The sequence below is a fragment of the Zosterops lateralis genome, assembly GCF_965231275.1.
Source record: "Zosterops lateralis genome assembly, chromosome: 6".
NCBI lineage: Eukaryota > Metazoa > Chordata > Aves > Passeriformes > Zosteropidae > Zosterops > Zosterops lateralis.
Genome location: NC_139761.1, coordinates 10,989,820 through 11,007,812, shown reverse-complemented (window position 1 = coordinate 11,007,812; position 17,993 = coordinate 10,989,820). Strand labels below are relative to the sequence as shown.

The following is a 17,993-nucleotide window of genomic DNA, read 5'->3' as shown; positions in this document are numbered from 1 at the left end:
AGACATGCCTGAAGCTTCCAAAGAATCTGTTTCCATGCAGAGTTCAGTGTTTGAATGTAAGCTTTTCCAGCCAATTATTTGTGTTCTGCTAAGGCACTTGGTAGCTGAGTACCTCTGACCTTTACCTGGCTGTTTCAAAGGGAAATATGGACAGGAAGTGCTGCCTTTCAGAGTGAGATATTGGTCTAGTTAATCTGATAATAGCAGCACAGCTAGTATCAGTTATAAAGTGGAAAGTGACTTTATACTCATCAGTATATCAGAGTCTGGCAAGGCCAGAGGCTAAGATGATGTTAAAAAATTTTATAATGAATAGCTATTTCTGTATTGATACTGTTAAAACAGAAGGAGCAGAGCTTGCATAAGTGTAGGTTGCATAACTTGATCCAACAGTTATCCTGTGATTGTAAGGAAAAAACTTCTGAACAACCTACACAAGACAAAAAGCTGATCCTCTGTCCCAGAGACATGCCTTTCTCTCATAATATCTACCATCTTTTGATACTTTTTCCAGTGTATATCTCTCTCTTACAAAAGGACAGGAGGATAAATAATGCAAGCTTAGGCATAAGTATGCCATAACAAAATTCTGTAAAGCTGTGTCTGGCACTGATGAAAATTCAATCCAAATATAAGACTGACCTTCTTTAGGATTACAACAAACTGTGCTCCTGTTCCAGTAGAAGAGCAAAAATATTACTCATTTAAGGTATGAGTACTGACAGGGATAAGTGTTTGGAGTGAATTAAAAAAAATTATTCTACTGCTACTGTTTAGAAGCAAGTCCTGTGAAAATTATGTAATTGGCTACCAGTTGGAGAAGAGGAGGAAAACATATGGGGTTTTGGTTTGGTTTGATTGGGAGTGATGGTGTTTGGGGTTTTTTTAAAAAAACATTGCTCAGTGAATAGCTCTAAGTATCAGTTCTGGTGTAATTTTAAGAAGTAGCTTCTGAATAATTATGACCTTCCCACAGTCATTGGGGAATGGAGCACCAGAGTTGCACAAGTAGGGATTTTTTTTTCCCCAAATGCATTCTCTTCAAATATGTCAGTTAATTAAGCAAATGGAAGTGAGGGGTTATCACCTACTTGGAAGGTGATTTAGAAATCTACATGCAGTTAACTGAAAGAACATAACCAGATTGTCCCTGGCAAATGTCTGAGGATAAATGACTTGGGTGTCCCAGAATTGCTCTGCAGGTGTGCACACATGCCCTGCACAAAAATTACGGGTTACTCAAGTCATCTTCTTAACCACCTTCTGCTTGGTATCGTGCTGGAATCATCCTTTCAAACCTTAGAAGTAGGGATAATCCTGGTTTCAAGGCAGCTACTCCACATGAAGTACTAGAAGAGATGTGAGGTCCAGACACTTGAAAGCTGTGAATGAACACTCCTAAAGGAGGGGGTTATGTCTCACCCAAATAAACAAAACACAGTTCATTAGAAATACGTGTGGTTCTCAGTCTGTATAAAGAAGATCTCTCAAATAACAGGAATGACTCAGGTACTTAAAATAGTTAAGCCACCTCAGAATAAATGGCAAAGGGAGGTGGCTTGCCTAACCGAGGGTGTTTCTTGACCTTCTTAGTTGTCAGTCTTTAACTTTCACTGGTAGTGGAAATTACATCTTTAATGCTTCCTCTCTTTAAGGTTAGTGTACTGTAATCACTGTAATTGTATGTCCATCACTTGTATAATTATAGTCTGTATTTTAGGCTTTGGATTTTGTGGAGTATGCATTCATGACACAGTATCCCCAAGTGTAACTGTCATGCTTCAGGTTGAACCACTTTCCATTGTTCAGTTAATTGAGGAAAGGTAACCACTCCAACCACTATGTCTGAGACTTTTTTACATTCAGGTCATAAATTTGGCTGGCTTTCAGTATACAAACTTCTCAATTAATTACTTTTTTGATATTTTCTCAGGAGAAATTATTCATTACTTTAGTTTTTAATTCAAATAAGCAGAAGCATGAGTATTCAGATACAAAATTTGTGTGGCTTTGTTCACAACACTCAGCAGGAAATTTGGTTTATTTGTCAGGAAGTTGTTGTTCTGTACAGGGACACCTGTTACCTAGCACCTTCTTTCTACTTCTAGAATTCTGCACTGTCTCAGGTGTCTTGGTGACACCAAAGTCTAACTGGTTGTGGTTTCTTTCATGAAGGCTACATTTTTATTCTGTATGTTCTTGAGGGCTGTTATTATACAGTGTTTTCTTACTGGAATTTCTTCAGAGAACTCAGGCACATGTAACTTAAAAAAAAAAAATTGCCAGCTCTTTTAAACCAAGTAAGTCTTCCAGGTTTATTATATCAAAAATACTTTAGGAAGCAGCTTCTCTTCAAGAGAGAGGAACTATTGCAGCTTTGTTATGGGAAGTTTTTCAGGCACTTATAAGGAGAGCAACCGGTATTTAAACAACTGGCCTGTAGATCTGTTGCACATTCAGTTAATTAGATTGTACATACACATGTGCTTGTGTTCAATAATACCACTTGAAATACTTGGATGGTAGCTCTTGCTGCTTGTGTAAGAAAATGCTAGCATTTTATGAAACTCTAAGGAAAAAGTCATCAACTGGAAGAAGTGGGAGTAAATTGCAGAACTATTTGCAAAGTCAATCTAGTCCTATTTTTTAACATGCTATTACTGCCTTAGTAGTTCATCTCTAACAGCAAAAAAAAGTCATTATGCAGAAACATAAAATGTGTTATGATATAAACTTATACCAGGCAGACTCTCTGTGGTGTTCACATTTGGTGTCTTAAGCTTCGTGCTGTAATCATGTGGCCATTTTAATTGGACATGAGTTTTTGCTGCAGTCAAAACATGGTACTGCTTTCTTACCTCTGGCCGGTTATCTAGTATTTCCTAAATATTTAAGTCCTGATCCTGGAAGTTTTTACTGTTTGTAATTTGTAATCTCACATATATCCATCATTTTAACAGCTCATGGGATTACTTAAGCAAAACATGAAGCACATGCAGGCATTTTTTCAAGTATGTATTTTTTCCACGCAGTTCTGTTTGTGGAAGGGGCAAGTTATGCACCACTGTTGCAATTTTTTGAATCATCCTGACATGTACAGAATATTTCAGTGGGACTCATACTCTGGAACATGATATTCCTGGAAGTTGTGTGAAGATTTAGAAAGTTTGCTTAAACTAAATGTCTTAAACGCTCCTATACCTGTGTTTCACACAGGAAAAATGGGGAGGGCAGTGAATCCACTACAGTATAATTTAAACGCTATAATTCTTTTCCCTTTTCAGATGTTCCTCCAGCGGATCAAGAAAAGCTTTTTATCCAGAAGTTACGACAATGTTGCGTACTTTTTGACTTTGTTTCTGATCCACTAAGTGACCTAAAGTGGAAGGAAGTAAAACGAGCAGCTTTAAGTGAAATGGTAGAATATATCACACACAATCGCAATGTGATTACGGAACCTATTTACCCTGAAGTAGTACATATGGTAAGTGATGTAACAATCAGAACTTTCTGGTTTATAATTCAATGTTGCTTCTTCAGTTGTATCAATTTATCTTAAGAAATTTTGCTGAAATCTTCAGAAAAGATCAACTATGTTTAGCACAGTTGCAAAAGAATAACAGGACTTTGAAATTTTAGTGCCAGTGTTGATTTTTCATTTTTGTAAGACAGAAACTAGACAATACATGAAGCAGAATTAGGTGATGGTTTAAGCTGGTAAAAACAAAACCTTGTAGGTTCTCTCCTTGTAGGGAGAGAAGTTAAATACATACATACATGAATGTGTATATATATATATATATATAAATATATAAATGGTTTTAAAAAACATATAAATTGTAAAACTGAAATTTTAAAAAGTTGGAAGATTAGAACTAAGATCACCTATGCAAATTTGACACCTGTAATCCTGTTCAGTACCAGAGGTTGACTTTATTATGTGTTCAGAAGTGAGAATGAGAGTCAGACTTTTTTTTGTGAATTAAATTCACAGGATGGCAGATGAGGTTTCTGCTGGAACAGGTTATGTGAACCATTCAGACCTGCATTGTCCCTCCCTTTTCACTATCCAAATCCTGGCTAGCTAGACTTAGCTTCTTTTTCTCTTGTGTGCAAGTCCCTCTGCAGAGGAGGAGGCCATGAAATTACAGCACTTTCAGCTCTCGTCATGCTGGTGACCAGACACCAGTGGCTTGGAGTGACAGTTGGGTTGAGGTCTGTAGCTGTTGTCTGCAAAACCCTGAGAACACAAAGCATCTTTTGATATTCCTGACTAATAAGCTTACAAAAAACTCTTGGCTGTGTGCAACAGGATGGTTTTTCCCAAGACTTTATAACTTTGGATGACTTTTCAGTGGGTTGAGAAAACAGTGCTTCTTTAACATAAATGTGAATTTAGTCAGATTTAGTGGTCTTCCTGCAAATCAGAGACCTTGAAGCTTCTTCAAAGATTCTAAGGATTTATAGTATGAAGGATGTTGCTTATGATGAAGATTGTTATCTAAATCAGCCATAAGTGTTTACAGAGAGAGAAGTTATTTCCATGAGAAATTCTGGGTATATGAGGACTACACATAACTCTGGATGTCAAACATGTACCCAAAGCACTGAGGATGGTTAATGAGGAGATGTGGGATCATGGCTTTTCCCATGTTTTAATAACTTATTTATGTCTCTGGGGTTTTTCTTCTAATTGATTGCTTGTTTTGGAGTACTTGACACTGTTGAGAGAGACGAAAGAGAAAAAGCTTCCTGAGACTTTCTTTGGGTAAAGTGGAGTTCATGATGAGTTCTTGAATACCGATGTCAGACATTGGTGTTTGCTTTGTGCAAGAATTCTTCATTGCTTGTGCTTTCTGTGACTGCATTATCTTCCTCCATCAAACAGTTGTGGCCAGAGTACATTTGGCTAAGAATGTATACTCTCCTTGCTTTCAGATGCACCCAGTGCTAACCAAGTCTCCACTTTGGTCAGTTGAGCAGATCTTGCAGCAGAATTTGGCTGCTCTCTTGGTTGCCAATGTTTTGCTGGTAGCATGCAGTGTTGGAAAATTCTTTTGGTGAATTTAAAATGCTTTTTGTGTGCAAAGGTTTAAAGGATGTGGGGTTTCCTTGCAAGGGTTTTAGACAGCACAGTGAGAGACACTGTCAGTAAAGGCACCTGGACTGGGATTTTGAGGTTAAATTCAGATAGCTTTTTTGCCTTTGGTGATTTGTTGAAACAACTGTATTCTTTCTCCAGTAGTTGTTATGATCTTTCCTTCAGGCATGTATGTCTAGATTATCATGTACATTTGCTAAATTCTAGACATATATCTGAATTGATTGTGGGGATTTTAGGAAAATGAATGTAACATCTTCATGTCCTATAAAACTCTTTCAAGAAACATTGATAAGTTATGTGCTGCTACTGCCACTGAATAATATTTGTAAGGAATAGCATTTTCAATAAAGTTATGAGGAGCAAGAAATACTCAGATTTGAGAATAGTTCTCAGTTTGGAAAATTTGTGGAGTTGGCAGGGAAATTGGGATTTTGCTATGCCATTCTGCCAGACTTCACAGCTTGGAGGTTACTTGTTTGTGTATGTACATGTGTACATGCTGTATATGTGTGTGTATCAAAGTTCTGTTTGCTGTTATTAAATTATTATTTAGGCCAATCACTTAGGGTAATGAAATTCACAGGTTATCTGTTTACTAAAAATAAAATAATGTTTCCATAGCTTCAAACATTCTTCCTCTCTGTCAAAAGAAACATTCACTTTTTATCTCATTCTTCTTTATTCTTTATAGTCTTAATACTCATGTCATACCTATCTAGGGGCTTAGCTAATAATTTAGTATTAAGCCTACATCTTTTTTTCAAAAGGTAATGAGAAATAAATTTCTAAAATGGATTTAATGTTGTTCTTTCAGAGTGGATTCAAGAGTATTTTCCGTTTCTTCCTCAAAGAGTCAGCTGATACGTCCTTCAAATTCATCTTATATTTCTAAGCAAATATGTGATGGAAAAGGAAATGTTTTATTAACTGCTTGTTACACAAGTTATATTTCCTAGGTGTAATACAATTAAGTACCTCTTCCCAAAACTATAAAACGTGTAGACAAATGTCTGAGTAAATTTTGTAAATGCACTTTATGTATTTAGGGCTTTGCGATAAAAAACATCCATTGCACATTCTTACTTGTAAAATAATATATGCTTTTAGCTTGGCTTTAGAAGAAAGCAGAGCTTTATGAGAATATTCTGTTGAGCATTAGCACATAGGGTAATACTACTTTTTTTTAATTGATACTATATATAGGAGCAGGTCTAATTTTATTCAACAACTGAAGTGGTTTTTGGTGCAAGTTTTCATGCATTATTAAAACCACACACTCAGATATACCCATGTGAGCTTGAGGTTTTGTTGCTTTTTTGTTTGGTTGTTTTTTGGTTTTTTTCGAAGGGTCATTGCAGGTGTGATGTTTTCTGTCTGTGCTCTAGGATAAGAGGAACTGCTGTGAATAGAAATGCGCTGCTTGTTGCTCTATTGGCTATAAAGTTGGGCTTCTTCATATGAATGCAGCAGGCACAAACTTTCAGCTTATGTGCCTCTGGATTCAGAGCTGTTCACATCAAGCTTCGCTTAGGCTGCTCAGCAGAAAGGGGGGAAAAATGTGTAGTATCTCTGATGCCTACTTGCTTGAAAGTATTCTCTTACTGTATGAAAAGGGCCACAAGAAAAGCAGGGATATTGACTGCCAGTACAGCAAAAATTTTTATCCTGAACCAGTAAAAACGCAGGTTGTTTTCTTTTCCTTTTTTGTTCTCCCATCCTCCTGTTACGTCCTTTGAAGTCAAGTGTTGTTAGTGCTGGCAGCACTGACAGAATTTTGGCACACTCTGCCAGTGTTCATAAAGACTCTAATTTCATAAGTTGGGGGGGCTTGTGGAATTTTGTTGGTGGGAGGAGGAGCTGGGGAGGAAAATGTTTTCCAGTTATGCTGTGTTTACTTGTATTTCTGTGGGAAATTGGCCTTAGAGGAGGCTTTGCCAATTGTGTCTTGTCTGTTTGGTCAAAAGGCTGCGCAATTAGAAAAAAGATCAGCAGTTTGATGAGTAAAGGACTCACTGATATTGATTCATTGTAAGTTTTCCTAAACCTCAGTGGCTTTATAGACAAGAGAGTTTCAGGTTTGTGCTTTCAATGCAAGATCCTGCAGTTTGATTTGAGCAGTTTTGTATTCTGTTGGCCAAGGATATAAAATGTAAAACAGATCACATCAGACTTCACTGGTCCCATTTCTCATAAAAAAAAAATACTCTCTAGGTTTTTAATCAATTTTCTGTTTTCAAAAATACAAAGTACAAAACTTAGTTGCTAACACCTGACATGACCCAGAAGTTCTTTTTTACATTAAGAGCCTGAGACTTTAAGAATTCTTTAGATAAGCTTATGCTTCCATTTGTTTAACAACCTTAGCAAGTTTTAAATGTCAAGTCTAGTCTTCCTGGATTTGTTTTCATGGAAGACCACTGATTAGTGCAAATTTTCACCATATTTTTTAAACAAAGGCTAGAGATGGTTAGTCACTTGATGTCCATGCTTTTTAAAAGGGGAACATAAAGATTTATCAGCTTTACTCTTAATTCTCTGCAGTAGTCATTGCTCTGACATGTCAGTCTTGGTGCATATCAGACCTGTGTCTCAGCTGCTTGAATGAAGGAATATTATGTAGAAAAACAGAGCGTCAGGATGACTTTTCCCTCATGAGAATATAATGTAAGCCTTGCAGATTTAGCTGATGCAGTTGGATACTGCCTCCCACTGTCTGCTCAGCCATCTGTCAGGTGTGACATGGCAGGGCAGCACATACATCTGCTCCTTGGCCCTTGTTTCTAGACACACACTTGGAGACTGGTCCACTTCCATGAGGATGTTTTTCAGGGGGTTCAGAATTCAAATATTGAAAGGATTAGGGTGTGTAGTTCTCTCCCCTCCGTGCTCTGTAGTGTCAGGTATACAGGCATGGTTTAAGAGAAATACCACTTACCACTGGGGATGGTGCTGTTGTGGAATTTGGTTTTGAAATGTTCCTGTATGTGTGCAGCCACTACGTGAAATGAAACTGACATTTTCCAGAGAAGAACAGATGTCAGTTATCTTTGGTTTCCATCTCTACTTCTGACTTATACTTTCGCAGGTTGTTGCAAGGCCTTATAAAGTGTGTGTATATAAAAATGTTTGTGTAAGTATTTTACATACATTTGCTTACATACGTGTCTGTGTGCAGAGAGATCAGAGCAGTGTCACCATAAAACACATCCTGACAGTAGTTTTGTGCTTCGAAGAGTACTTACTGCCTGGAAAAGTGTCCTCCAAGTTAGAACTATTTAAAGGAGTATGAATGTTCCTCACTGTTTAAAATAACTGCATTATATAGCTTGTATTTTTGCAAATGGTAATTAAAATAGTTAATGTAAAGAATTCTTAGTCAAAACCATCTTGGAAGTCTTTTTTTGGGTCGTTCAGTTGTTTCAGAGTTCTTAAAGACATATGTAATTTCAGTTTGCAGTTAATATGTTTCGAACATTACCACCATCTTCCAATCCAACGGGAGCAGAATTTGATCCAGAGGAAGATGAACCAACCTTAGAAGCTGCATGGCCTCATCTACAGGTACTTCATAGAGGCTGAGACATCAATCTGTAACACAATTTTGACACTAAATTCATTGTTTATCTATTTGTTTATCTATTGTAAACTGTTTAGGTTCTGTGTTTATCTCAAATCAGTTACTTTTTAATGTAATTTTTAAAATGTGTTTCTTGAATTATAACAAACTCTTTAAAAGAAAATCTATTGTTATAGGTTAAAGGCTCATTGTTTCTTGTGGTGGAGATGTTGCTGCTGAGATTTTAAATGAGCTTCTGTTTGTCACTATGAATGCTTTGATCTGGCTCTGGCACAGCTTTAGCTTTCAGAGGTGCTGTGACAAACAGAGGAGAACAGAGATTTCTTAGAACATGCACTTCTGGGCATGATAAATATTAGATTACTGTGTCTCATTTGAGTAAAGTGTAGTGATGGAGCTCAGCAGAATTTCTGCAGTTTAAAGAACCCCAAGTTCTTGTAATTTGTCAGGAGAGCAAGAGCAAAGCTTTTACTGTGTGTTATATAGATAAATATAACTACAAACATTTTGCAGTTCTGAGCAACTAATCAGCAGTTTTAGTAATGTGATGATTATAAAATGGTTCTTGTTTAAAAGACTAATACTGGGTTTTTTGTTGTTTATTTTTTCCAGCTTGTTTATGAATTTTTCTTAAGGTTTTTAGAATCTCCAGATTTTCAACCTAATATAGCTAAGAAATATATTGATCAGAAGTTTGTATTACAGGTGAGGTAAAAAAGATCTTTGTTTTTAACTTTAAGCTCTAAATTATTTTTACAATGCATTAGATTCAGTTAAAGTGCTATCTTTTTTCCCCCTTTTTACAGCTTTTAGAGCTCTTTGACAGTGAAGATCCTCGTGAAAGAGATTTTCTTAAAACAACTCTTCACAGAATATATGGGAAATTCTTAGGCTTAAGAGCTTACATCCGGAAACAAATTAATAATATATTTTATAGGTATGTCAACATCTTTGTATTATAATAGATGTGATCAGGTATGCAGTTAAAACACCCCAAGACACTGCTAGCAGTTTTTAAAATTCTTAATATGTTTACACTCAATATTGCTACATACAGTAATTAATATCACTCTGGGAGATTTAAACTAGGGTCGTCTTGCCCATGAGATAAACCTGGCAGCTGATATTTGAGTTAGTATATGATTTAGTGGGTGGTTTGGTATCTTTGTGGGGAAATTTTTTGGTTGGTTGGTTTTGGTTTGGTTTGGTTTGGTTGTAGTAGTAGTAGTGTTTGTATTACACTAATGCCTTAATAAGTAAGGTGTAGTTCTATATAATGCAGAAAATGGGCTGAAATTGAATGACTGAGAGATCTTTAATTTGCTTGAAGGAATGTGTTTGCTGCCTCTTCTTTACTCAGAATTGATATGTGCAGTTGAGTTCTTGTGAAATATTTGTTTATTGCCAAAAAATGAACTGTAGTATTATCACTGATACGAAAAAAAAACCCAGGAAGATGAAAAATCAATCCCCTGTTTACCAAAGGTCTTTGGAAGTGTGTTTTTACTGCTGTTACCTCCAGTGTGAATGCAAGACTGTGGTGCCTGTTTTAATTTTTTCATTTTGATATTCTTTGCTTTTCTATAAATAATAGTGTTGTATATCAGTTTTACACTCCTTCCATCTTGCTCCTTCACTGCCACTGTTTTCATCCCAAACTGAATGTGTGGTGCTGCCTCTTTAAGAAAGCAGCACAAAGCTGCCAGGCCCCCAGTGCCGTATCATGAATGGCTGTAGAGGGAGCTGATCTTCCCTCCCTGTGGCAACAACTGAGCCTTTGGAAGGGATACAGAGGAGCTACTTTAAAATAATTAGTGAGCCTGTACTGTCTTGCAGTCAACTGGAAGTTGACTTCACAGGACAAGTGAAGAGCCAGTATATCCCAAGGAAAAAGTACAGGTGGATCTTAAAGATACACATTTTTTTCCCCACACATTAGTAAATTCCCCATGGATTTTATTAAATTAAACCCAAAATGCATAATTTGGTCAAATATCTGAACCAAATGGTAAAACAGCATCATAGCACATTATGTGCACTTTTGAAAAGTGTTTTAAAAGTTCCACTCGTTGCACTTCACTTTGAGATAATAGAAGCAAAGTCTTCAAATACAGATAGTTCTGGTGCTAAGTTTTTGAAAGACTGAGAAATGATCTAGTGATTAGATCAACTTTATACAGTTTGTATAAGAGAGTTTTCAATCTGACATACATCATATGATTATATAATTTGCACAGCTATGAAGTTGTGGAAGAAAAAGAAAAGTCAACCACAAACCTGCAGAAAAGCTCACTTGGCTGTATAATATTTAGGAGCTCAAAGTCTAAAAATTTTGCATCCAAATGTAAACTGGTGCACTTGGATATGATCACCAAGGAGGGAAGTTCTTTCAGCTTCTGTCTTGAATTAGTGAATTGGGCCATGTGAAATGATAAACTCTTGAAGTATGTGTACAACTTTAAAAATATTTCATTTTCGTATAGTTTTACCTTCAAGTTGTCAGTTTATTACTGTGCTTACCTAAGAAATATGTGGCCTTCATTTGTCTTCTAGTCATTGACCAGAATTACATTAATTATTTCCCCATAGTGCATTAATGTATTTTTTTCCCTGAAGTGAAAGACTTTTTTATTATTATTATTAAACCCACATGTGCCTATTAATTCAGTCCAGGCCTTTTGGCATCAATGTGTTTAATTTTGCTTGGAATTGTTGTCCTGAATTATATGGAAAGGATTTAAGGATGAAAACCTGTTGCTTCAAATATTCTGGATTAAAAGTAGCTGTTAATATGTCAGCCTATAACAAATTTTCAAATTAAAAAATGCTTTCAAATTAGTGGAATTATTTTCTCCTAGGTGTAAATTTTTATATCTCTCCAAATTACCCGGAGCCATGCACAGAACTTTGTCAATAAATTTACACTCATGTGAAGGAGGCTGGGAAAGGTGACTGCCTAGTGAATTACAGTGCTCTGTCAAAAGAAGATTGAGGAAAATGTGACTTCCTTGGTTCATTACAAGCCTTTTGTATGCACAGAGATCTGTAGTGCCAAAAAGCTTTTTACATCCAGAAATAGTAACTGTTTCAACACCTTGTGCTTGCATTTGCTATAGAAGGTTGAGTCATGGCATTTAATTATGCCAGTTATTCTTGTGTTATTTTAATATTTAAAGCATTATTTGCTGTGTTTTGCATTATTAAAATGGCATAAAATATTAGTATCGAGAAAAGCTTGAATGTAGGCTGCTTTGCTAAATGTAGGAGAAATGAACAAGCAGGTGTGAAGGTTGAAAGCAGCTGGGTGTGCTAGTGATTTTTGTTTCCACAAAATTTTCCACTGTGTCTCTCTGCTTTCCTTGTACTGCGTGACTAAAATATTCGGGGTCAAGGCTACCTGTCTTGGTATTAGGTTTGTAGCTCTCTTCAGCAGTAACTCAATAAAGTGTTTCATTTATTTAGGTTTATTTATGAAACGGAGCATCACAATGGCATAGCAGAATTACTGGAAATACTGGGAAGGTAAGTTGTAGGTTTTGTTTAATTAAACTCACTTGGTTTCAAGAGTAGACTTCAAAAATCAAGGGTTTTTTATTTAATGTTCTAGAAACACAGAAAAAACTTGAATCTTGTGGCAGGGTTTTGGGATATGACAATTTTGTAATCCTATTTTTTGGTCTTATTTTCTGCTTAGGATCCTTGTAATTAACATTAGTTGTAAAGCAACTAGAAGTAAAATGTAATGAGTTGAAATTTATTAAAAATTCTTCACTGAACACATAGTGAGTAAACAAAAGAAGCACAGGTTATAAAACTTCAGAAAACTCCTTTTACTAACCCCATAATTTCTTAGACTTCAGTGATGTATCTGTAAGCCTTTGACACTGAATTTTTAGAATTTAAAGCTGATAGCCTCCTTGAAAGTAGTGAGTTTTTTATTAATTGATTTCTGTAATCCACGTGCAAGCTTTTGGCATTTTTTAATACATTAGTACACTGCAAAAGCTCAGTTAGGATTACTTCATGGTATTTCCATATCTTTGCTCATGAAAGGAACAGATGAGCAGGAGCAGGTTGCTCGGGGTTGTGTCTGGTCAGGCTTTGTATATCTCCAAGGATGAAGACACCCACAACCTTTCTGGGCAACGGGTTCCCATGTTTGACCACACTCAAAATAAAAACCGTTTTTTTCTCATCTTTGAATTAAATATCCCATCTTTCAGTTTGTCTCTTGCCCTTTCAATGCACAACACTCAGAAGTCTGACTTCTCACACCATCCTTTCATGTATTTGTGCACATGGGTGAGATCCCTCTGAACCTTCTCTGCTTCAAACTGAACAGCTTTTTCAGCCTCTCTGTGTATGTCAGATGCTCCAGCCTCTTCATTGCACTTCACTGGACTCCTTCCAGTATGTCTGCATCCTTCTTGCCCTGCACACAAACACCAGATATCTCACCAGGGCTGAGCAGAGGTGAAGGATCACTTACTCACATCAACTTACTCGCAGTGCTGTTTCTGATGCAGCCCAGAAGGCTGTTGAAATTGGAGAGATGTTTTAAAATTTCCTAGGTCTACATGCCTGCCCAGAATAGTTCTTTAATTTTCAATTAAATGTTCAGTGATTAAAGAAGTTATGTGTCCATCATTACTTCAACACACTGTACTCCAGTAACACTCATCAAAAGTCATCTTGAAAGTTATAAAGTTTAAGTACTAGAATATGGAGCTAAATCTTCCATACTGTTACTGAGTCACCAGTTTTTTCATTCCTGGTTTTGTTAGGTTGGCTTTAAGTACTGCAAAATTAAAAGTGACATTGTCTGCTTGGATTGGGGATTTTTTATCCCCTCAGGCTTCCAAATCAAAATTTCTAGTAGCTCAATGAGGCTTCTGTGCTGTGACTGTTCTGTGTTGGTTATTCATGCAGTTCATTAAGAAGTTTCACCAAGCATGGTGTTGACACAGAACTTCTTGTTCTAGTACTGTGGATTTAGGTAAAGGTGCCATTAGCCCAGTACTGAGCTACATCTGCACACAGCTGTAACTGGGCTGTCTTGTGTTGGAATGCTGTTTGGTTGTACTCTAGGGCCTTGCAGAAATACTAATAGTTGAGCAGAAGTCATGTTTTGACTTGTCTGCTGTCCTGGATTACCTCTTCTGCATCCAGTCTCTGTTTCACGTGTTAATACCATGAAGAAGCTAGGAGAGATGTGTATTCAAAGCTTTGAAACAGTGAATAGTTCATAGTGAAGGGTGAAGTCTGAACTGTAGGTACAGTTGAGTGCAGCTTGGAAGAAGAATTTGAGACTTCTGAAAAGCTTGGTTAAGGTATGGGCAGAGATTGATTTGACTATTCTGTTCATTTGTAAATATTAGAAAACAAGCCCAAGAATTTTTGTATATCCTTCTGCAGACTTTGATAAAATTACTGATCTTTATTTTTAAATTTCTTTCCCTGGCAGCATAATTAATGGATTTGCCTTACCATTAAAAGAAGAGCACAAAATATTCCTATTGAAGGTTTTGTTACCATTGCACAAAGTGAAATCACTCAGTGTCTACCATCCACAGGTATGTTTTGATTGTTTTTTTCATACTAGTGTTTAAGTAAGCTTGCTTGAAGAGATTGGGAGACTTGAGTGTGTCTGCTGTGAATTCAGTTCTAAGCTCCAAAACTTCCCTGATAACCTGCCTGGGGGAAATTACTTAACATATATGCCTGTAATTCTTCACTTGTTGATAGAAAAATTAAAAAGAAAACATGTGTACACAATAATACCTTTTTAAAAAGCCATGTAGTGTTTGTAGATGAACACATCTATAACACATGAAACACATCTAGTAGTTGGTTAATGTGAGAATTCTTAGTATTTATCCACATAGGATAAATTTTAATAATTTAGTTCATCTTCTTGTCTGTAATGTTTAGACATTAAAAAATTGCAGAAAAGTATGATTATAATGAATGTCCTCTATAGACATTTTATTCTAAATTACATGAAGCAATTCAGCTGAATTCAGTTTGTTGGTGTTTTGAAAGGAATAGGGGATTTACTAGGATATCGTTATTTAATTCAATAGATCCTTTTGAAGTACAGAGGAAAAAGGGGGCTTCTGAGTTGCATTGTGCTTTTAAACCATCTGTATCTTTTCTGTGCTAAATTTAGTTCCATTCAGAATTTCTGGAGGAGTGATAAATCATACAGTGAGAGAAAATACAGTATTGTGATACGCTAAAATTTTCTGTGAGACATTGTTTCACAACTTCTGGGTTTTTAATTTGAAAGTTCAATATTAACTGTGTAGTGTGGGTACTCCCAAGTTCTAAATACCATTTATTCAAATAAAACTACAAATGACTTGGTTTTTTAAGAATACCTTTTCTATAATTACAATTCTCTAGCAATGAGAGGTGCTTATAAGCATTTGCTTTGGATCTTGTCTTCAGTGGCTTCCATCAGTTGTTGTTGAAGTAATGGAATAAGATGCCTATGGAATAAGGGATTTAATTCTTCACTATTTAGGCACAGGTGGACAGTCTCATTCTCAGCATTGCAGTTGATAAATGCTGTAATTCAGCCTCATGTTTGCATCAGCTCACATTGATAGGCATAGTTATCATTAGTTGTGATATATAAAAAATCCCAAGATTTACAGCTGTTCAAATGTACTTTTATCTAACTTAGGCTATGAAATAGAAAATACTTACTAAATCAGCATGGGATACCAAAACGTTAGTGAGTGGAAAGCATTCTAGAGGACATGATCATGATTTTTAAATCCTATATTTGAAAATATGAAGTGTGGTGAAATGCAATGTGGTAGGTCTAAAAAGAAAACATCAAGTTGTATGTGTCTATAACACAGAAGAAAGTGAGGACAGACTTGCAGAGGTTGGAAAGAATTTTTAAAGCCTATTTACCCTTCTGTTTAAGTTATCTGTCAAATAGGTTTTTAAATTTTTTAAATTACAGAAGAAACTTGTATTTTATTTGAAGCATTCAAAATTATTTTTGACTTATGCTAGTGACTTCAAAATGTGTTCAGTTCCATAGTGAGAATTAATAAAACTTTTTCTTTTACTGTAGCTGGCATACTGTGTAGTTCAGTTTTTAGAAAAGGACAGCACACTTACAGAACCGGTAAGTTTATCTTGCTGTTATTACATATTTTGAACTATTAATAAATCTTATATCTGTAGATTGCTTAAGGAGGTTTGGGGAACAAAATATTTATTTGTAGCAGTTTATATCTGAGTCAAATATTTAACCATTTTGATCTATCAAATTCAGTTTTTTCCAACCATCATTTGGAATATCCAAAACTAATTAAAACAACATTAATAGTGTAGGTCTTACAAAGAGACCAGGTTTTATTCTGCTTATTTTGTTCTGGCTGAGCAAATGGAAGATGGTGGCTCCAGAAGCAGTTTAGTCAGAAATTATCTTGCCTGAACTGTGCTCTGTTAAGAGATGGATGTTACAACAGAACACAGATTTCTGACACGCAGCTGCCTATTGGTGCAAAGGGATTGAATCAGATCCTGTTCATGTCTACCAGCCGTGGGCAAAATCAGACTTTGGTCTGGATGCACGTAATTGCATAGATAAATAATTTTAACTGTCCTCTGTAGTATCCTAGTGGTTTGCTTCATTACACCCAGTATCAAGTAGGTAAGAACTAATCTGTTTAATCAGTAGATCAATGAAACAATTGCTGCTAAAGAAGTGCACATTATTCTATTATGACCATTTCCATTGTAAAATGGAAACTGGTTTTCTTGAAACAAGTAGAAGTACACACCTGAGCAAGAGTTCTCTTCCAGATGGAGCTTTTAATATTTAATAAGCTATCAAATGTCAGACAGTCTATCATTTGTACTGTATGAGATCTTGTTTTCTTAGCTTTCTTCCAGGCATTAGATAGGATGTTGCATATTTCCTAGTAGAAATCGGAAGTAATATGCAACCAAGTTTGTTTCCTTTTTTGATCCCAGATTGGCATGTGATTACAACTTCCTTTAAAAACTTTGTGCACACATCAGTGAAGTACTGAGTTCTTCTAAAGATTCTGGTCCTTTCAAATTTAAATGCTTTACTTCCCCTTATAATTGTCACATGAGACTTAACATCTTATTTTTTAAAATCTGTGTATTAACCAAGGTTTCGTTGAGGACATGATGTCTGCTTTCATGATTAAATAGTACATACATGAAAGAAGCACTTCTCAGAGTTGTCTTGTCGGTGATTATATTAAATACTGCTTACAGCTTTTATATTTAAAAATCATAATATCCTAGAATGGTGTTTTGAGTGTTCCTGGTTTGCTAGGTAAGCAAGCTAGGTAAATAATTTATTAATCCCGAAGAAAATTAAGATTATAGTAAGATAGTCAAATCAAAGTTTTAAGGGCAGCATACCTAGAGTAGTTGGTCACCTGTCAATTCAGGCGTTTATAGTAAAATACTTTGCTAAAATATATTAATAGGACTGAATTGGTTGAGTTTTGGATTACATCCCCAAGAAGGTAGAGATTTAAAGCTGCTGTCACTTAAGTGGCAGGTAATTTTCCTGACAATGTTGTAGCGAATTTGCACTTTGATCATAGTAAGTTAGGTGTTAGGTTTCCTCTCTAGTATTTTGATCTTTATTTTTGAACATGTCTTTTAGATGTATAACTTTGTTTTCTGAGGGAGTGAGTTTAGACCTATTAAGAGTTATTTCTGTGACACTGAACCAAGTCTGATCACTACTGTTACATGAGACAAGAAATCACAAATTTCGTATTCTCTTAAAGTACCAGACTTATTAATGCATTATAATTCAGTTTAAGGTAAAGTGAAATGATCATGAAATTATTTTACCTTTATCTCTACAGGTGGTAATGGCACTGCTGAAATACTGGCCAAAGACTCACAGTCCAAAAGAAGTCATGTTTTTAAATGAATTAGAAGAAATTTTAGATGTTATTGAACCATCTGAATTTGTTAAAGTTATGGAACCTCTCTTCAGACAGCTAGCCAAATGTGTGTCCAGTCCACACTTTCAGGTCTGTATTTACTGCATGCACAATGATACCAGAATTTTTGTAAAGCAGACTTGTAATGTATTATTCACCATAATTAATTATATTTGTTGCAAAGAAGTCTTCAATTCTATGTTAAGTTGCAGAGATCCAAACATTAAGTTTTGCTGCTTTTTTAAAGAGTGCCATATGTGCATTCATGTTGAGTGATTCACTTCGGTGTTATGCTTAACATAAAAAAGCTGAAAAACTTTTTTCAGAAGTACCCGAACCCTTTCAGTACAGT

At 35.8% G+C, this 17,993-nt stretch overlaps 1 protein-coding gene across 3 annotated transcripts in view; it reads left to right on the top strand.

The window, feature by feature from the left end:
- PPP2R5C (protein phosphatase 2 regulatory subunit B'gamma) overlaps positions 1-17,993 on the top strand; it is a 74,409-nt gene that overhangs the window by 45,802 nt on the left and 10,614 nt on the right. For all 3 annotated transcript variants that reach the window (XM_083863582.1, XM_083863584.1, XM_083863583.1), the window contains 8 exons: positions 3,285-3,484; positions 8,555-8,665; positions 9,294-9,386; positions 9,488-9,618; positions 12,144-12,203; positions 14,146-14,254; positions 15,772-15,825; positions 17,561-17,731. In XM_083863582.1, the coding sequence (XP_083719708.1) occupies positions 3,285-3,484; positions 8,555-8,665; positions 9,294-9,386; positions 9,488-9,618; positions 12,144-12,203; positions 14,146-14,254; positions 15,772-15,825; positions 17,561-17,731 (929 nt within the window). The remainder of the gene's footprint in view (positions 1-3,284; positions 3,485-8,554; positions 8,666-9,293; positions 9,387-9,487; positions 9,619-12,143; positions 12,204-14,145; positions 14,255-15,771; positions 15,826-17,560; positions 17,732-17,993) is intronic.